This window comes from Bos grunniens, chromosome 7 (assembly GCF_055505025.1).
Source record: "Bos grunniens cultivar Pamir isolate PY7600 chromosome 7, Bosgru_T2T1.0, whole genome shotgun sequence".
Taxonomy (NCBI): Eukaryota; Metazoa; Chordata; class Mammalia; order Artiodactyla; family Bovidae; genus Bos; species Bos grunniens.
The window spans coordinates 50,970,794-50,991,669 of record NC_141171.1 but is presented as its reverse complement, the minus strand read 5'-3'; the positions used below and the strand labels follow the sequence as shown (position 1 = coordinate 50,991,669).

Genomic DNA, 20,876 nt, shown 5'->3' with positions numbered 1-20,876 from the left:
GGGTAAATGAATGAATGAATGAATGGGGAACAAGCGAACCAGATGGGGTTGCTCTAAAGTAAGAAGACTGTCAAGAAGTAGCTGAATGACAGAAGAGTTTCACCAGATGGGGTGGCTCCTTACGATCTGGGTTTCCCACGGTGGCATGGAACAACCTTGAAGCCCCCTGATCCCGGGTCCTCTGAGTTGCGGTCATGCCTGCTGTCTCTGGATCAGTCTCTGTGCCGCCATCACTGCGACTGGGAAGCAGTAGGCACGGGCTCAGGGCTCAGTACTGCACCAGGACTCCTGTCAGGAAGCACCGCCTCTTCCCACCAGATAACCCCCCATCCCCACCCTGGCTCACTCGGAGGAAGGGGGCCTGGGTCGGGAGGGTAGGGTCAGGGGCTTCCCTCATCTCAGAACTGCAGGGAATATCAACACTCTCCAAGCAAGGAAAGGAGGCACCTTAGAACCTGAGAAGAGCTCTCTGTGTCCTCAGTTCGTGAGGAGGGGGTGGAGCCTAGTTGTAGGTGACCAGGTCACCAGGTGACCAAGAGGTTAGACCACTAGGTGCCAACCCAGCCTTGGAGTCAAGCCACCTCTAAAGATGTGTTCATCTTGCAGCCAGACACTGAGCTCCACATTTATGTGCTTTTGCTTACAGTATGTTACATATTTATTATGTGCTTTTAAAACCTGCATACCTGGACCCCCTCTCACAGGTCCTGCTTCAGAATGTCCAAGAAGACGTCCCAGGCACCAACATACTAGCTTCCTAGTTGATTCTTGATAGCTCAGTTAGTAAAGAATCCGCCTGCAATGCAGGAAATCCCGGTTCGATTCCTGGGTCGGGAAGATCTGCTGGAGAAGGGATGGGCTACCCACATCAGTATTCTTGGGCTTCCCTTATAGCTCAGCTGGTAAAGAATCCGCCTGCAATGCGGGAGATCTGGGTTCGATCCCTGGGTTGGGAAGATCCCCTGGAGAAGGGAAAGGGTACCCACTCCAGTGTTCTGGCCTGGAGAATTCCATGGACCATACAGTCCATGGGGTCGCAAAGAGTCGAACACGACTGAGCGACTTTCACTACTACTACTACCATTTGGTTCTCATTAGCATCTAGGGTTGACAATTATTGATAAAGAGTGACTGGGGTCCCCAGAACAAGCAGTAGGAGGATGGTGGGGTGTAGGCAAGGGGGAAGGGTGCTGAGGCAGGGCTTCAGTCACATTAGAATAACGAAGTTCCAGAAAGTCCCACAGATTGAAACACATAAAACCTCACAAAAAAAAACCCCACACAAAACCTCAAAAAAAAACAAACAAACAATAAACTAGCATTTTAAAATGTAAGGAGCAGATAACGAGAGGAAAATATTGTAGCAAAAGGTGAACAACCTTAATATTTATAAAGAACTCTTACAGATTAGTAAGAAGATGAGCACCTGATAGAAAAACAGAGTACAGACAAGAACAGGCAATTCAAAGAGAAGAAATACAATGAGCCAGTACACTTAGGAAAAGCAGTCAGCTTCACCAGGGGGAATCAAAAAAATGCAAATCAAACAACAAAGAGGCATCATCTTTTGCCTAGCTAATTGGCAGAGATTAAATACATGATAATACCTAGTGTTGGTGAGGGTGTGGAAAAAACAGGCACCATCATTCACTGGTGGGAGGGCAGACTGGTGCAGCCTTTCCAGAACACAATTTGGCAACATGTAAAACTGAGGAAGATCCCACCCCTTTCTGACGCAGCAATTCCACTTTTAGGAAGATTGCCTTAGGAAATAATGGTGGATAATAATAACAATAATAGCCAACCTTTCTTAAATGCTCTGTGCAGGCCAGGCTTTACATACCTTATCTCATATAATCCTCCCAGTCATCATCCCATGAGGTAGGAGCTGTTTTTATCACTTCTGAGGAAACTGAGGCCCAAAAGGATTAAGACAATGGCCTGAGGACTTCTAGTAGCTCAGATGGCAAAGAACTCGCCTGCTAATGCAAGAGATGCAGGTTCCATCCCTCAGTCCAGAAGATCCCCTGGAGAAGGAAATGGCAACCCACTCCAGTATTCTTGCCTGGGAAATCCCATGGACAAAGGAGCCTGGCAGGCTATAGTCCATGGGGTCACAAAAGAGTCGGACCCGACTTAGCAACTAAACAACAACAACAGAGTATATAGAACTAACAAGTTGCAACGCCTGGATTTGACTCCAGGCAGTGTGAGTCAGGAGCCTCACTGCCCGTACAGCAGAATACACTGGATATGTATCAATACAAAGGATGATGTGCACTGAATATATACACTGGATAGAGCTGCAAGAATATTCCTCTGGGCTTGTTTGTGATGAGGTGTAGTGAGGCAGGGGAGACTGTATGTTAAATTCCCCCACAATAGGAACTGGTTACATTATGGTGTACCCATATAGGAATATTATGTAACCTTGAAAATGGTGCTACAGAAAAAACTGTGTGTGAATCCTAGGGGGTTTTGTTTGTGCTTGAAAGATCTCTGAAAGGACATAAAAGGAGCTGATAGAATTGATTGCCTCCTAGAAAGGCAACTGTGTGGCCATGGTCAGAAATCAGGAGACTTGTGTAAGTCATATACCATTTTTCACTTGTTGAATTTTAAATCATGTGAATGTAATATTTATTAAAATATTTAAATACCTATAAATACACACACACACAAGTTAGGTTCTAGAACTTATTCCACATAACTTTACTTCCTTGAAATGCTATTAAGGGTTCCCCCAAAAGCTCCAGGACTCTTACTTGGGGAATCATATTGAAGCTGATGAAGAGACTTCTTTAATGCGTACTTGCAGGTTTCCCAAACTGAGTTGCTCATGGAACCATTTTCTTAGTTAATGTCTCTTATCCTCTCTCTGGAGATGACTGCCTTATAATTTGGGAATTATTTGTTATTATTTGGGAATTATTTGTTATTAATAATTAATGCCAAGGTGAAAGGCTTACAGTGTTTCATTAAATGAAAGAAACATGTTACTGGCACTGGTCCCACTTTGTTTAAAAATAGATGTGTAGGTGTGGTATATGTGTGTTTTGCTTATGAGTTCTAGGATAATGGATGATTTTAGTTTCTTCTTTTATCCATTTGTATTTTTTAATTTTCAAAAATGAACAAAACCATTTCACAAGCACCATTTTTTGAGTCTATGTACTGTATTTTTTAAGGCTTTGGGATCCCTTTCTTTCCATGCACCTCATTCTCTGTATGTGCGGCGTGCTCAGTAGCTTCAGTCATGTCCGACTTTTTGCAACCCCAGGGACTGTAGTCTGGCAGACTCATCTGTCCATGAGATTCTCCAAGCAAAAATACTGCAGTGGGTTGCCATGCCCTCCTTCAGGGAATCTTCCCAACCCAGGGATCAAAACCACGTCTCCTGTGTCTCCTGCATTGCAGGCAGATTCTTCACTTGCTGAGCCACCAGGAAAGCCCCCACTCTCATCTACTCCCTACTGAAAGCAGCAGCCCAGGGTTAGGTTCACTGAGAGGCCCCCATCTATAGCCAGGCCCTCTCATCTGTCTTTATCCAGGGCCAGCTCAAGCTCTGGCCTGAGGTGGTAGGGGATGGACCAATGGCCAAATGGGGTCTGCTGTCACTAGACAGCTCTCTGGCCCCAGCAGACCCTACCTTCAACCAGGTTCCTCAAATAGAGATAATGAGGCTACAGAATCAGACACCAGCCGGGTACAATCCTGATACATTGCACATCCAGGCACCTGGGCTTTGGTCCCAGCTCTGGGCTGCCTGGCTATGTGACCTTGGCCAAGTTTCTTAACCTGAATGTCATCATCACCCTTTGAGTCAGCATGCCGCTTGCCTTACAGAGCTCAGTGACCAAATGAGGGCACACACAAAGGCATTGGTGTCCTGTCAAGGGCTGTCCCAGTGGAATTATTACACACTCAGCAGGGAACATGGGCTTGCCATCACCTTCCTAAGAACAGAGTACTTTTTTCTTTTCTTTTTTTAATAGGTTGGTAGAGGGAGGGGAGCAAGGAGATGAAACATGGGAGACTGGGGCATGTGGAAATAGAATGGTGTTCAAGACAAAGAGGAGAAGCCTTTTAGCTTGACATTTGCAGCCCTGCAGCTCTGGTTGGGCCCATGTCCCCCGGCCCCACCCCACACACAGCCATGCCACCTCACACATGCAGGTCAGCTCACATCACCGACCATTGCGATTCTGATAAACCACAGCTTAGACCACCTCCCTCCCTTCCAGCTCCCCCATCCTTTGATTTTGAGCTGAGTTAGCTGTTCCCCAGCCTCCACTGGGGTCACACCTCTGGGCTTCAGCACCCCAAAGCCTCCATGACTGCTATGATGCTAGGTTCCAGCTCCTCTGCCAGACTGGATTTCCTGAGGGCAGGAGCTGTATCTGTCATTCTGGTCCACCTGTCTCCTCTAGGTCCACCATGGGCCTGCGGGTCTGGGACGAGAATTAGATCATAAGCACTGAAGTCCAGGAGACCTGGGTTTGAATTCCAGCTTCATCCCCTTGGGGAAGTGACTTCACTCTGAGCCTCAGTTTTCCCCATCTGTAAGTGGATTTCATCCTTGCAGTGAACTCACAGGGTTATTTTCATCAGTTAATGTGTATAAAGCTCTGAAGACCATTCCAGGCATGAAGGAAAACTCTCCATCGGTGGTACTCACACTGACAGCATCACAGACCCTTGGTGAAGGCTTGTTGATTTGAACTAGGAAACGGCACCAGGAAGGGTGGTTCCCCAGGATCAAACCCCACCTCCCCTAGAACAGTGGCCCTATCCCCACTGTGCATGCTTGGTGCTGTCTCAGCACCTCCACACTCACCTCCTGCCTTGTACCCCCACAGCCACTCGGCCCAAGCTGAAGAAGATGAAGAGCCAGACGGGACAGGTGGGTGAGAAGCAATCGCTGAAGTGCGAGGCAGCAGCGGGTAACCCTCTGCCCTCCTACCGCTGGTTCAAGGACGGCAAGGAGCTCAACCGCAGTCGGGACATCCGCATCAAGTATGGCAATGGCAGGTGAGCAACATCCCTCCCTCCGTCTGCCAGCCGCCCTGCCTCCTTCCTGCACGGAACCAGTTCCCATCTCCCTTTTTTGTGGCTCCCAGTTTCTCCTTCCAGCTCTGGCATGCTGCCCCAGTGTCTTGCAGATGGTAGCCCCTTAATTAACATCACTGGATGGATGAAGGCCATTTGAATGTCAAAGTCAGCTCTAACTGTGAAGTCCCATCTTGTCCATAAAACTTTTCAAAGGACTCACAGGGTCTGAAGCCCACCACTGGGCAGTCTTTGGTAAAGGACTCTGATCTATAATGTGTCTAGGAGGTCATGGGTGATGATGCACCAGTTCCTCAGCTCAGCAAGCTGTCACTGGGCAGGAAGCCAGGTGAGGGGAGGGGCCCATGGCTTTGACTGGTGTCAGAGGAATCTCAGACAGCTCGCCTGTGACTTGGAGATTGTCTTAAGTCTTTGAGTCAAAGCTCCAGGGAAGAGAATCAGAAGGTCTAGGGTCTCTGGGCTGTGGAAGGTGGTCTCTTTTCCATCTTGGTCAGACAGGGGGCTGCAGGCAAGAGAAGCCAAGGATCCAAGGGCAGTCCCTCACCTCTCTCCTGCCTCTCACGGCCCCTGAGGGGCTGTCAGAAGGCAGAACAAGCTTGACCTCCACTCTGCAGATTCTGAGGGTACAGTAGGCTTCCCTCTCTGGCTGAGGGGCACCCCAGCCTTTCCTGCTCCTCCCCAGGGGCTGTCATTCCCTCCTCACCCCCCAAAATGCAAATGATTTTAGAGGACCCTCCAACCTGCCCCACAGCCAAAAGCAATGGGAAAATGTCTGGGCTCAGGCTGCTCCTGGTTTGCTGGGAGGCCCTGGATGTATACATCCTGCCCTCTGGCCTTAGTGTCTGAACCTGTGAAGGGAAGGGGTCAGGGTCTGGGCGATGCTTGCAGTTTTCTGACCCTCTTTCCATGAGCAGGGAGCAAAGACAGGACCTGTCATCCTGGAAAGTGGTCCAGGCAGAAAATAGAAAGTGATTTAAGAAGGTTTCAGTTCAGATCAAAGGTTTACAGCTAAAAAAAACACTGCTTTCTGAGGGAAATTGGGAGGAGGGTTTCTGGGATGTCACCAGTCAATGGTGTTAGCAAGAAATTCAGATTGCCCATCAAGTCACCTTCTGAGACCCCCTCACCCCTTCCCGCTGTCACGCCATGCCTGGCTCCAAGCTGGAGAGAAGAGTAGACTGGCTTCCCAGGCTGTTGGGGCCTGTCTCCCTCCTGTTCTGTTTTTCTGGAAGGTGGCCTCCCCTCACTGCCCTGAGACAGCAGAAGTCAGGAGTGGGGGTGCTCCTTGCTGCCCACATTATGCTCAAATAGTCCACAACGTGGCCAGTCTTCACCCCCGTTCCTGATCCACACGTAACCCTCACACTCACCCACACCCTCCTGCACACGCACCCTCAGAGCCCTTGGGCCACCAACAAACTCCTCTCTTTGGTGAATTCTCCCTCTCTCTCCCAACAAACCACTAACACCGCCTCTCCTCCAAAAGCTCTCTCTTTGTGTTGCCGTCTCCTGTTCCTCCTCCCCCGACTCTTGCCCATCTCGCTCCTGCCCTTCACCACCACGTGGAGGAAGTTTCTTGCCCACTGACTCCTCACTGACTCATCCTCCATACCTCTGCTCTACAGGAACCTGCCCTGTAAACACAACCCCAATACTCTCTGTGGCTGCAGCTCTTGACAGATCGGGTGACCTCAGGCCCCTCCCGGGGCCCTCTGGCTGCCAGGCCCCTCAGCAGCCGTTGGCACGTGTGCCACTTGCTTCCTTGCCCCTGTGTGCCGCCTCCTCATCCTCTTGTGCCTCTGAGCCCCTTCTCTCAGGCATCATGAATGCTGGAACTTTTCTGTGTCTGGGGCTTCGCTCTTCACCCAGAGCTCTCCACCCATGGGTGAATTCACCCTCTCATATCTGATGACCCCAAGCCTCCATCTCTAGTCTGATGGCTTTTTTTCCCTTTCCTGAGTTCCAAATCCATACTGCCATCTAGATACCACCCCTGAGGTTCCCCGTGCTTATCTGTTTTTTTTTTTTCACTTTTGTTTGCTTTTTTTGTTTTGGCAGTGTGTATTCCTGGGCCATACGTTTTTGTTTCTTCAGTTTCTTCTGGGATATCTTTTTCTTCCATGCAACCTTTTCTTCTGGTTTAGGAACAATCTGTTCTTTTCCAGTGAGGACCATCTCCATGAGGCAGGGAGAGCTCATGTACGGGTTGATCTGACGTTGAGCTCTCTAAGTCCTGCCCCACAGGCTGGAGGTTTTGTTCATCTGGATGTGCTCAATGAGCAGAGAATCTACATCTAAGCCCTTAAGTTCAGCACTACTCTCTGCGGTTTTGAGCACGTGCAGTAAAAATTCAGGGCTCATTTTGGGCCACTGACCCTGCGCCCAGCCCTGCTGTTTGGCCTGTGCACACCTACCACTCCACCACTGTAACAATGAAATGGCACACATAGCTTCTTTAAAATGACATCCTTCTGATACTTGGTGGCTTCTCGGATATGCATATACTTAATGGCCTGCGTGGCTTCACGAGTGTTCTGAAAATGAACACAAACATTGGAACTTCTTGATTTACACAATTTTGTGGGAATTTCTGGGTCAAATGAATGCAAACTATTTTTAGAGGTCACCTCCGCTGCTTACTGGAAAAGCCCCAGACATCTCTAATCCAGAACGCCCTAGTCTTGCCTCTCCCCCGTCCTCTCTGGCCCTGCCTTGCCCCACTGCACTTCCCTCTCGGCTGTGACGAAACCAGACTGCCCGCTGCCCAGTGCCTGCCCTCATGCCGTCCCCTCCAGGCGGACACCACGTCTCAGAAAGGAGGCCTCCTTCTCCCCGCCCACTTCTGCTCTCCCTGCCTCCAGCCTCTTGTCCTCCACCGGCTTACTCTTGGGCATTCCCCACCTTTTCTAGGCCACAGGCCCCTTTGTGAATTCACTTCTGTTTTGCGCGTATGTGTGCTGAGCGTCAGTTGTGTGCCGGGGACTCTACCCAAGGCTGGGAATGCACCAGCGGTGGAGCAGGCGTGGCCCCATCTTCACAGTTTCTCGTCTAGCTTTAGCGGAGGGTCTGGTAAAGACCCTTTCTTCATAAAACGTATGCCTGGTTTTGTTTGCAGTTCGAGAGGTCCACAGGTTCACTGACCCCGGTGGCTCTGACAGGGGATGGTTTTTCTAACAGGGCACATATCTGATCATTCATTCATTTACTTGGCAGATCTTGAGAGTCTGCCGTATGCCAGGGACAGCCTAGGCTGTGGTGCTCTTCTAATGCTCCCCTTCCTGGCCTATAACTCACCATCTCGCTGTTCTCCCCCTCAGTGCTCCTGACTCCTAGGCTTGGGCCCAGACTGTTCCCTGTGCTGGCAGTACCCGCTCCCCTCACCTTGTCCTTTGCAAAAATCTCCAAGGCCTAGCTTAAATGTCACACCCTCTGGGTTACCCTCCTGAGCTCCCCCAGCAAGCTCTCACACCTCCTCCCATGGTGCCTCAGACACAGCTTCACGGCATGGTGGGAGGCTGTTTCTCCCAGCGTGAGAACCTCTGAGACCACCTCCAGACACACCCTGTCTCCTGTGTAGCCTGGCGGAGGTCATCTGCTTTCCGTGTGAACTGACAAGGATCTTGCAGGATCTGCTCACCTCTCCTGGGTGCAGGGGGCGTAGGATTGGGCAGGACACCTGTTGCATTGACCTTGCCTTCGAACAAGTGACTGTCCTGGTCAGGCCCTGGTGTCAGCAGACAGATGGGGCACCCAGCCCCCACACAAGGCCTGGATGTATCCCCTGGGTCTCCTGGGGGTACTAAGGCCTCCAGACAGCCTGAGTGTGCCCCCTCCCCCCTTCCTGTCAGGATCCTGTCCCGATGGCCACATTTCAAACTGCCTGGCTCCACCCATCCTGCCCCAGGGCTGCTCCCTGCAGTGAGTCGATGGGCTGGAGGAGTGGGCTGTGGTGGAGAGCGCCTCACTCCCTGTCATTTCCCATTCCCTCACTGTGACTCGGAGAACCGCCACCTTTACACATACACTTCACCTGGCGTGGGGGCTGGGGGCTGGGGGCAGGAGTCTCCTTTCTGGCAAAATCATCTTTCCTCTGCCCACACTGCAGTGCACACTCTAGCCCTCCAAGTGCTCCATTCTGCCCAGGCCACACTGTCTTAATGTCACTCTGGGTCTATGGAGACGCCCCTTCCACTGGGCGCCGCCTGTCTCTGGGGCAGCCCCGCTGAGGTGTCTCAGCCTAGCCTTCCTGTGCCCGGAGAAGACCGCCCCCTTCCCCAGCCCTGGGCACGGAGCCCTTCCCCGGCGGAACCATGTGTTCCCCTGTTTATGAGGGGCAGGCTGGAACAGGCCCCTCAGGCAGGCAGCAGGAGGTAGGCGCTGGGGAAAACGTGCGGGTGGGTGGAGGAGGCAGCTGCCCAGATCCCTGGTCCCTGCCAGCAGAAAGCTGACTGAGAAAGGCGAGGAGGGCGCCTGTCACGGGGCAGCTGGGTCAGCCCAGCAAGGGGACAGAGGGCCTGCCAGGGAGGTGGGAGGGGGCCCTGAGCACCTGGGGCTTCTCAGGGAGGTAGGAGAATGTGGTGGCCCCGCTCCTCAGCTGCAGAGCCCCGCCCTTCAGCTCTGACCCCAGAACCTTTTGTGCCAGGCTGGGGCCACCTTCCTGGAACTGGGGCGATCATCACACAGCTGGTAAACCAAGATGCCTGCACTCAGCAAACCTGGGGCCCTGGTTTCTGTCCCCTAGCCTCTTTCTGATTCCTCAAAGGGGAGGGGCTCTCCCTGCACCCCGGCCTTTTCACAGACCTCACACTCCTCCATGCAGGAAGCCCTTCCTTCTGGTTTTAGCTTCCATCCTTTCAGGTAACTGTGAACCTGGCTCCATCTTATTCTCCTGCATTTGAGGTGGTGTAAGGGACGCTTCTTTGAATTCATTGTGAGTGGGTGACAAGGAGGGTCCATCTCTGTGTCCCCTATACCTTCTTTTTTTTTTTTTACATCAAGGCAATTTATTAACGCAATAATCTGAGGAGTCCTATTCACAGATGGTGAACCCGCTTCCTGTGGGTGCTATTGGAGGGGGTGAGGGTGACTTGCTCAGTTGGCCCAATTTTCATCCCTGGGGCAAGGGTTCTGAAGGCTTGTCCTGTTTCCTCCTGTGACCTGGAATTTGATGTGAAGGGCAGTGATGCCCAGCTCCTTGCATCTCTAGGCTACATTCGGGGCAGCCAACATGGCAGCCTATGGAAAGAGCTCACCTCGGTCAGCCTTCATCTTCCTCCCCTCAGTTACACAGCAGATGGCTTCCTGGCCAGAAAGATCCGTGATGTGGACAGAAGTATCACTGAAGGGTGCAAAGATGTGGCACACCAAACATGTTTTCTCCTTCAGCCACCTGAGGGCCGAGGCTGATGACCTGTTTTTCCTTCTTTTCTTTCTTCCTGCGAGGTGCCATTTCTGCACGTCTTCTCCCCTATGCCTCCTTGACCCTGAGACCCCCAGGTGAGCCCCTGCCCTGCTTGTCTAGTGTTAAGGAAGAGCTGGTGGCCAGGAAGCTGGAGAAGCCTGGTCCTGGGGCAGCTGGGCTCCCTGGCATCTAATTAGGCAGGAGCCAGAGAGGAGATGCTGGCGTAGCCACAGGGGCCTCCAGGGGTCTGTTTAATGAAGAGAAGAAACTCAGATTGACAGAAGAGGGTTGTAAGCAAACACAGGCCAAGGAGACAGAGACCGGCATGAGCCGGGAGGGATGGAAGGGAGTCGGGCAGCTGTCACCGTATCATCGGTATGGATATCATCACAGAAATGAGGCCTTTTGACTAGACAGGCTCGTGGAGGCTGGTTTGGGGGATCCCAGAGTTAGGAGATCTGGGAAGAGCCCAGCATCAGGGGCTGAGGAGGAGCTCAAGAGACTGGTCCCCAAAGCACAGCGCAGGGAGAGATATGGGTCATTTTGCCGTCTTCCTCCATCCCTGGCACAGCCTCTCTGCTCACTGCCCTCCTTCCCCATGAGCTTCATGGCTCTGTTTCTCCAGCCCTGGATTCAGGGCCATTATAGCTCTGCTACCCTGGCTCCCATTCCACCACTCCCTAGCCCACTAGGCATGTTCTGGGAATCTGATTTTTTTAAACTCAGGACTAAGAGGAGGAAGTTACATCATGTTAAGAAATTTTCATGCTACTTCTTGTTCCCCCCTGGGGTCCCCTGGGGTTTTATCCAGAGCTTAGACTGGCCCCAAAGAGCACTGGGGCAGAGGGAGGGGTGAGAGGTATGAACAGATCCTGCAGAGCCCAGGCTCCTGCGGGCAAGTGCAGGGAAGCCGATGGAAGGAAGGAAGGTTTGGCATGGTCTTCAGAAAGAAGAGGACAGGCCAGGCCAGGTGCCCTGGAGTCACACACAGCACTGGAATCCCTGCCCAGGCCTGGCCCCACGGCTCTGGGCATGCAAGGCTGGGTGTGAAGCCCTCCACAGAGGTGTTAGCCTAAGCATCAAGCTCCAGGAGACAGCCCATGAGCTGCCTGGGGCTCATGTCCTCACCAGCTGTAGCTCCTCATTCACCTCTGCCTTTGCTTTGTTGGCAGGCATTCTTAGACAAGTCCAGAAACCCCTCGAGGACTCAGTTTTCCCATCAGTCCTGCCTGGTCCTCCTCCAGATTAGCCATGAGAGTCAAGTCAGGCTTTGAAGATAAGATTTTTTTGTTCCCTGAGATATGCAAGCCCCCAGCACACAGAGGGCACTCAATAAACATCTGTTGAGTAAATGAAGGGAAACTTTTTGAAGAGGCCACAGAGTGCCCCTTAGTGGCAGGTCTAATATCAAGGCAGGGAAGAGCCACAGGTGAGGACTGGGAGGCTGGTGCAGTTGCCATGGAAACCTGATAGCTCATTGGCCTTCCTGGGTTCCTGGGACAGGCCTTATCTATCCAGAGTGGTGGGGCTGCTGCTTCTAAGGGAAGGCTGAGGTGGCTGTGAGATAGTGGCTGCTCTGCTGGAAGGGGGTGGGGGAGACACGGTGGGCTTGGGAGAAGGGCGCTAAAGTCCTTGTGACTCCCAAAGGATGCCAGTTTCCTGCCCTGGAAAAGCGGTTACAAAGAAGGTCCACTTCTGGAAAAGGGATGGATGTGAGGATCCATAGACTTAGAACTTGTGTTTCTCCTGAGCGTGCAGGTCTCCCTCCAGCTCCGGACTCTGTGCATTCCACCCAGACCCCAGCACTGGCTGGTCTGCAGAAGTCTACTTCCCATCCACCTGCGCAGACACTGTGACCATGCAGGGAGAGGTGACCGCTGGGTGACAGCTGGGGAGCTCATGCTAACCCCCTCTTATCCCCTCCCTAACCAGAAAGAACTCACGACTCCAGTTCAACAAGGTGAAGTTGGAGGACGCTGGGGAGTACGTCTGTGAGGCTGAGAACATCCTCGGGAAGGACACTGTCAGGGGCCGGCTCTTTGTCAACAGCGGTAGGTGGTCCCCCAACCAAGGGAAGGGTCCTAGAGGGGTCCTATGGGGGGAGCCTGTCACCCTGCCCGCAGCCCTGGAGAAGAGGCCCACACATGATTCATCTTGCACTTGACTCCCCTCCCTCCCTCTGCTGCCATATCAAGGCCCGAGATCTGAGCCGATTCAGGGAAACGCAGTCGAAGCATAAATGTTTAGCTTTGTTATCTGGACCTGGAAGAGCCGCCAGCTCTCATTTTAAATACCCTGAAAACTAAATATTTTGAAATCAAGAGGTAGGGGGTGGGAGAAGGATATTTTTAGAAGGCAATTATGGGAGGCTGGGCTGCCAGGAGTGGGGCTCCAGAGAGAGGCAGACCCAGGGTGTGTGTGAGCCGCCTGCCCACGGCTTTGCTGGGTGCCCGAGTGGAGGCAGCCCGCTCTGCGGTGCCACAGTGGGGAGGCCTGAGTGCCCTGGACCCCTGGGGGCAGCCTCTGCTCAGGGGTGGCCGGCCCCTCTCCCACTGGTCATCCCCTCCCTGGGAAATGTACAAGGTCAGGAGCCCATGGCACCCTTAGCTGCCTCTTGCCACAGAGGCAGCCCCCCTGCTGGGCCATCCTCTGGTTGTTGCCCTTGACTGGGAAGTCACCATGCCTATCTGTCCTCAGGTCGCGCCCCCTCCACTCTCACCCCTCCTCTGAGCCCCACAGCTCTCATTCCTCCTCCTGACACCCGGCCTGTAGGTACCACTTGTTACCTGGTTGCTGGGTTTGCTTCCAGTCCTGCCCGTCACAGAGTCCAATCCTCCATCTGTGTGCATCACCTGTGTTTCCACCACACAGCCTTCTGGTACTCCCCACACCCGGTACAGTCTAACAACAACCCTGGCCTTGCACCTTCAGAGGAGAACCTGGCTCAGACCCAGTCTGCCCTGTGTTCTGAGGGATCCCCCTCTCTTGCCAGCCTCTCTGCTCCTCCACTTGCCAGTGGATCTCATAGATCTGAGTCTTCAAGTCCCTGTCAGTCTTCTTTCTGGATGTCTCGCTCACATCTTTTCTTTTCATTCCAACCCCACCTCGAGGGCACCTCTGGCCCAGGTTTCAGCCCTGCTCACCTGGGCCAGAGCAATGACCCCTGAAGGCGCTTTAACTCCATCATGCCCCCACCCTTGGAGCCACAGAACAAGAACTTGGCCCCACAGCCCAGCTTACACAAATCTGACCCAAATGGTCTCTCCATATTCCCTCTGGAGCCCTGACTTAACCCCATGGTGTAGTTCATGGATTAGGAGATTGAAGCTGAGAGAGGTTACATATTCTCCCCAGAGTCAAGCAGGTAGAGCTACATGATGTGAAAGATGTTGGCAAACACAGAGCCCCCCATGCTTCATGGGGCCATGTCTAGCCTGTTTACCCCTCCAGCCCTGGGGCCCACCATAGCACCAGGCTTGGGTCAGCACCTGGTAAACACAGAAGGACCACAGACCTGCTTCAGGGCCTCTCCTGACTCCCCGCGGCCCAGCCTGGGCATGATGGCAGTGGGGGCACCCGCGCCCTCCTGCCACTCCCAGCCTGTCTCAAGCCTGGGAAAGTGGACCACGCTGGGGCCTGGCATCGTCCCCTGCAGCCAGAGTGGGCAGGCATTCTCAGATTCACTGGGGATTTGAGGTTTCCTGTTTTACATTTTAAGACTTTCTTGGTTAGAACTGATAAGAACCCAACATGAAACTATGTTGAGGAATTTATTGGTTTTTAAAACTGAGAAGTCCAGAGGTAGGACTGACCTTAGACCCAACAGAGTCCTGGACCTCAGAGCAGGGGTCGGGGTGCTCCCTCCCACAATGTGTTGGCCTCTTTTTCTCCTCCTGTAAAATGGGCTTCCCCCATGTTTAGGGAAAGGATTGAGAAGAGGAGGCCATGGCCTCAGACAGCTCCAGGTTTACATCATCGCAGCACCACCCAGGGAAAAGAGATAGCTTGGTCTGTCTGTCTCCATTTACGTTGTCACAGGGATGGATTCTTGTTCTGTGCCCCGCTCGGCCCAGTCATGCACTCGGGGGGTGCGATGCCATCCTGGCAGGCCCACGTGTGTGTGCAAAGGGGTCCTGAGGGGCAGAGTCCCATAAGTGACATCCCTGCTAGAACTATATCGGAGGTGGGGTGTGGGGTGTGGAGGAAGAAGAAAGGCTGCCATGCCATGAAGGAAACCGCAGTAATGTCCTCTCTCCTGCACAGGGCTTGGGGCCTCGGGCGGGGTTCTGTTGTAAGATCCTTCAGATAAGATGCAGCCCCACCCCGCCTGTGGGCTTCTGTGAGCCCCCAGTAGCCTGGGTTCTGGTCAGTCAAGGATCAGACAGTGGAGCTTTGGGCTGGGCCCTTAGGGCTCTGTGCCTCTTATCCCTCCAGCAGGCAGGACGGTGGGGCAGCTGAGCTATGGACAGAGTCCCGAGTTTTGGTCTCATTCCAGTTCTGTCGTACAACCTTGAGTGAGTCGCTTCACCTCCCGAGTCTTCAGTTTTCCCATCTGAGTTTGAGCCAGGTGATCTCTAAGCCCCTTCTCCCTAAAACTCTGGGATTCTCAGGGCTTTTTGTGTTGAGGCTGACATCCTGTGCACCTAGCCACCGCCACCACCACACATGTACACCCTCATACCACGTCTCTTCAGCTGCCCTTCAGTCCAGGCAGGCAAGAGGCTACCCTTCATGTGGGGAGGTGGACAGAGCCACTGGAGGGGGCCAGGAGGTCCTGTGGGGAACGTTAACCCGGGTAGAGATGCTCAGCTCTTGTTTACCCGTGGAGCCCGAAAGACTTGGAGCAGCCCCACCCTGAGGAGGGGGTGGAGGGCGGGTAGCAGGCAACTGTGCCTGCCCACCTCTGACTCATTCCAGGGTTGACTGGGCCCGCCTGGGCCCCAGGGAAGCCAGGGCTACAGGGGTGGGGCCGCCAGAAGAGGGCATGGGAAGGCCGTCAGGGAGCAGCGGCTGCTCAAGGGGCATTGACACAGCCTTGAAAGATGAGAAGTTTTGTCCATGGCAAGGGATAGGAGGGCAGCAGTTACAGTAGCTGGCGGTGGGGAAAAGATCTCCACAGCATGAGCTCCCTCCTGGCCCTTGCCTCCTCAGGACCCCAGTAACTCACTGACCCCAAGACACTGAGCCCTAATAGAGATCTCCTGGGTTTACCTTCCCAGGTGTTTTCTTTAAATCCCCCCAGCCCCTGGCAACCAGAATTTACTTTCTGTTTCTGTGGATTCACCTATTCTGGACATTTCACAGAAATATGTGAAATCATAGAATACGTGGCCTTTCAAGACTGGCTTTTCCACTTAAAATAATGTTTTCAAGGTTCATCCATGTTGTAGCATGTATCAGTGCTTCTTTCATTTTCATGGCTGAATCAGATTCCATTGCATTTTGTTTATATATGCATTTATATATGCATTATATACACATTATATATACATCAACTGGGGTTGTTGTGTCATTCTAGTCGTTTCCACATTTGGGCTGTTAGGAACAATGCTGCTATAACATTTGTGTCCAAGTTTTTGTGTGAACTTATATTTCAGTTCTCTTGGGTATATGCCTAGGAGTTGACTTGCTTGGTCATATGGTAACTATGTTTAATTTTTTGAGGGACTACCAGCTGTGTTTCAAAGTGGCTGCACCATTTAGCATTTCCACCAGCAAAGTAGGGGGGTTCCCATTTCCCCACATCTTCACCACCACTTGTTATTATCCATCCTTTTTTAGTACAGCCATCTGAGGGGGTGTGAAGTGGTACCTCTGTGGTTTTTATTTTCATTTCCTTAATGATTTTTCATGAGTATTTGTATTTTCTAAGAGACAATGCTTGAATTAATGCTTTAATGCTGATATCAGCAGCAGCCAAGGAGACCAGACTAGACCCTGGGATGGTAGTGGAATGTACCTTTCTCTAAAGAATCGGATGTCTTTAATTGCTTGGTAGAGATATTTGTCAGTATTTGTTAAGCAGCTATTACATGCCAAGTGCTGTGCTAGACCCTGGAGTTCGTTCACCAGTGAAGCAGACAGCCTCTGCCCAGATGGAGCTTACCTTCTGTTGGAGGTAACTCAGTTGGTAAAGAATCCACCTGCAGTGCAGGAGACCCTGGTGATTCCTGGGTCAGGAAGATCTGCTGGAGAAGGGATAGGTTACCCACTCCAGTATTCTTGGGCTTCCCTTTTGGCTCAGCTGGTAAAGAATCCGCCTGCTATGCAGAAGACCTGGATTCGGTCCCTGGGATGGGAAGATCCCCTGGAAAAGGGATGGGATGGGAATCCACTACAGTATTCTGGCCTGGAGAATTCCATGGACTATATAGGCCATGGGGTTACAAAGAGTCAGACACGACTGAGCAACTTTCACTTTCAGGCTTTAGACAGCTAGTAATTGCACAACTAGTCTTTTAATTGTTAGAATAAATACTATAAGTTTAAGTTACAAAACTAAGAAAAAGAGTAAGGGAGGAGACCTGAGCAGCTTCTCTGAGACACTGATATTTTGAAAGTCCTGGACCAGGAGTCACTTGGCCTCTTAGAGGAGCTGAACGAAGCCAGTGGAGTCTGAATATACTGCAAGACGGGGACAAGACAAGAAGCGGGACAGGTGGTGAGGCCCAGATTAGACTTGGGGAGGGCTGAGTACAAAACCATTGGAGGGTTTTGATACTGGAAGTAACTGATCAATTTACATATTTTAAAGACCTCTCTGGCAGCAGCTACAAAGCAGAAAGATTAGAGATGAAGGCAAGAGTGAGGACAGGAAGACCTATGAGGAGGAGACTGTGGCCATCCAAGAAAGAGACCACAGAGACCTGAGGGGTGGAAGGGAGGCAGTAGTAAGACGTGGCAGAGCCCCAGGAGGTATGGAGGCAGGCCTCAGCAAGAGACAGCTGGGGGACCAAAAATCAGAGACTCCCTCCAAGCCTTTGGTTCATGCTGTTTAGTCACAGAGGTGAGCAAGGGTAGAGGAGCAAATGGCAGGGCACAGGAATGGGAGCTGCGTTTGGGGTAGCCTAGCACCATCCCCAGGGTGGTGTCTAAAGAGCGGCCAGATTCTCTCACTTGGAGGTCATTGGTCATCTTCACCTCCCCAAACATGGGAGAACACAGTGAAGAAATATGAAGGGAGTGTGAGACATTGCCCTCGGAGCCCAAGTATGCTGGAAGAGCATGACTGCACATCTTCCGTGTGGAAATCTTCCTGGCATGAACCTCCACCACCAACACAGTTGGTGACTTGGGAGGACCCTGCCGTTATAGGGCTGGCCTCCAGGTACTACTTTCTGAGGTGCAAAGGCCTTTCCCCTGCACCTTCTTCAACCAGCTCCCCCACTGCCCTCCCTTTTTGCCTTTCCAGGGCCCCAGCCTAGTCCCCACTGTGACACAGTTCTGGAAGCCCCAAGCCATAGATCCCAGCCAGGGCCCCATCTTCCTTCTTTCAGGAGTCACCCACTGCCTTTCAAGTCCTGGGTGTGTGCAGACGTGCATAGGGGCAGACCCAAGTGTACGGCTGTGGTCCCACCACCATGTGCGCTCTTGCCCAGCATCAGGCAGGTTCTGCCACCCCTGACCGCAGAGGGCATCAAGATGGCCTGAGGTTTCCCTGGCTTGGGCAGGACCCTGTAAAGGACCTGGGCCTGTGGTCCACATCGTGTTTGCATCCATCTGTCAAGCCTTGGTGCTGACATGTTCTTCCAGGATGGACCAGGTGCCTGGTGAGAATATGCAGCCAGATATTAGGAGCCCTGAGGCTTTGTTACAACACACCCTGGACTCTGGAAGGCTCTTCTCTGCTCTCTTTCCTCATTCTTCCCTTGGCAATGCAATCAAAGGGCAGGACAACCTTTAGGGTCCTCCCAGCAATGAGATTTTACAGCTCACAGGCGTGGTCATCTCAGCTGTTTCTCTTCTCTGTCCCTTTCTCTATTCCCTGGGTCTCACTGACCCAGAAGCATGTGGGTCCCAGACGGGTGTGGGGTTGTACAGAGGTGGGAGACGTCAGCAGGGGTGGGGCTCAAGAATGCCAGACCAGCAGCAGGCACGGTGTGCTGGGAAGGTGGGAGTTGGCCCTGCCCGCTGGGTTTTATCAGCGAACTCCTCAGACATATACAGAGGCAGAGCTGTGTATACACTCCCGTTCCCGCGCTCCATCTGTCTCTCGACACGTCTAAACACTCAGGGCGCCAAGTGCTTGCCTCCTCCTCCTCCTCTTGTCCCCCCACTTACTGCGGGGGATGGTGGAGACTCAGTACCCCTGAGGAGACAGAACTGGCCAAGGTAGAATGGGCCACCTGTCAGGAGGCTGCTGCTGGGCGGGCAGGAGAGGCCCTCCCAGCCCCAGAGACTGTGGGGGGAGCAGGAATCCATTGATGGCCAGTATGGATACACAGTCTGAGGGGTTAGCTAGCAGATAAAGACTGAAATTGGGGGCAAGAATTTCCACTTGAAACCAGGCTTCTGGGTGCCATCCCACTGAGGAGCCCTGCTTTTGGGATTTTCATTTATCAGATAAATCTGATCCATCAGAGATGTGCAGTCTGGGTTAGCAGCTTTGAACCCAGGCTTGTTCTCACCTAGTTTCCACATCCCAGCTGTCCCCTAGCCCTATTCCCAACGACGTAAAGCCCTGATTTATAGCCCAGGCTATCCAAGGCCTGGGGGCTCCCCCAGGGGGCAGAAGTGGGGGAGCTGCCTGGCAAGAGTGTACATGAAGGCCCTGGATGCTTCTAGAGATATAGTGGCCTTTGTAGCATTTCTGGGAGGCTTGTCCCCACCCTGGGACAAAGGAAGAAGAGAGGGGAGCTAGGGATCTCCTCACATCTCCCAAGATCTTAGAAAATTAGTGTCCAAAAAGGTGCCACTCTCTGCAAAGCCCAGTTTCCTCCATTCACATCCTGGTCCATGAGAGCCCCAGTGGTACAGATGGATGTACCTGTCTCCTCTCTGCACCCTGTGACTTGCCCCCCACATAAGACATGGTGCCTCATCCCACCTGCAGGGGCGCCCCCAGAAAGGCAGGCATGCAAGGAAGCAGTGGAGGTGGACCCTTATTTCAGAAAACAGAGTAGTTTCTGCCAGCCTCTCCTCCCCTTCAAAAAAGAAAATCTTCCCAGCCTTTGGAGGTTTGCCCGGAGCGTGAGTGCACTGTGGTGCTGGATAGATGATCAGAGCTAACAGTGGCCTCCCCTTGGCCTTGTTTGGTGACTTGAAGGAGACTCCCAGCCATTCCTAAAGTCTCCAATCATCCAGCTCTGAGATGGGCCATGAAGGACCATGAAGAAGGTGATTCCTGGGGCCCAGCAGTGGTCTCCTTGGGTCACCAGCACATGTCTCTCATACCTCCAGTGAGCACCACTCTATCATCCTGGTCGGGGCACGCTCGGAAGTGCAACGAGACAGCCAAGTCCTACTGTGTCAACGGAGGTGTCTGCTACTACATCGAGGGCATCAATCAGCTCTCCTGCAAGTAAGTGACCAGTGGAGGTGGGCGTGGGGGCAGGAGCAGGGGGAGAGAGGCCGGGGCGGAAGTGGAGGGCTCTAGGAAAAAGTGGGCTTCAAGCCACTGATAAGGGGTCTCCAAGGCGGGTATAGTCAGGGAGGTTTGCCCCACTTCCTAGCCCTTTCCTGGAATACAGGGAGATGTAAACTCCAAAGGGCTCAGGGCTTCTGCAGTCCCAGTATACCAGGCCCCTACCCACCCAATTTTCCAGTGTCCCCGCTTTCACCGACACCTTCTAGGGAGATGGAGAGACCAGTCTCTGCCCTGGGCAGTGGGCACTGGATTCTCTCTCTCTCTCTTTTTTCCCTTCCCATCTCTCAGCAACTTTCCAAACTTTATTCTGATGAACACTGCCCGGGTCGCATCTTCCCAGCAGTGAGAAGCCTTTCCTCTCCTGGCAGGGTCAGGCGGGGTACACGTCCCAGAGCCCATGCTAGCTGAGCTCTGCTCTGTTCTCCCTGCCAGCAGGAAGCCAGTGCCCAAATACGCCCTGGCTGCTGTCCATGCCACTTAAGTCCCTAGTCCCTCTCTGGGGTGTGAAGGGCCACCAGCAAGGACATCACTTGGGTGTAGCCAAGTGGGCGAGGTCAGGGTTGAGGATAAACCTCATGTTGGGACTCTGCCTCCCCAAGGGCTGCCTTGTAGGACCTCCCAGGAGCTGAGGACCCCTGCTCCCACCCTTAGCCAGTAGGGCTGGTGGGAGCACAGTGATCAGGGAGGGCTTGTTGGGGCCCAGCCAGGTCTTCTGGGAGCTGGTGCCTGCTGCCCCTTGACAGATCCTCTGGTGGGCAAGCCAGGAACAGGTAGGAGAGCTTGTGAGGGCAGCACAGGTTCTGGCCTGATCTGAGGAGC

At 52.8% G+C, this 20,876-nt stretch overlaps 1 protein-coding gene and 1 pseudogene across 6 annotated transcripts in view; one reads left to right on the top strand and one right to left on the bottom strand.

Annotated features, from left to right (window-relative positions):
- The window catches only part of NRG2 (neuregulin 2), a 195,557-nt gene that overhangs the window by 148,352 nt on the left and 26,329 nt on the right, over positions 1 to 20,876 (top strand). For all 6 annotated transcript variants that reach the window (XR_015167492.1, XM_086411963.1, XM_086411965.1 and 3 more), the window contains 3 exons: positions 4,860 to 5,031; positions 12,404 to 12,522; positions 19,871 to 19,991. Coding sequence is in view for 4 of the 6 variants with exons in the window: in XM_086411963.1 (XP_086268089.1) it covers positions 4,860 to 5,031; positions 12,404 to 12,522; positions 19,871 to 19,991 (412 nt within the window). In the remaining 2 variants the exon portion in view is untranslated. The remainder of the gene's footprint in view (positions 1 to 4,859; positions 5,032 to 12,403; positions 12,523 to 19,870; positions 19,992 to 20,876) is intronic.
- LOC147369475 (small ribosomal subunit protein uS11 pseudogene) lies at positions 9,985 to 10,519 on the bottom strand (annotated as a pseudogene).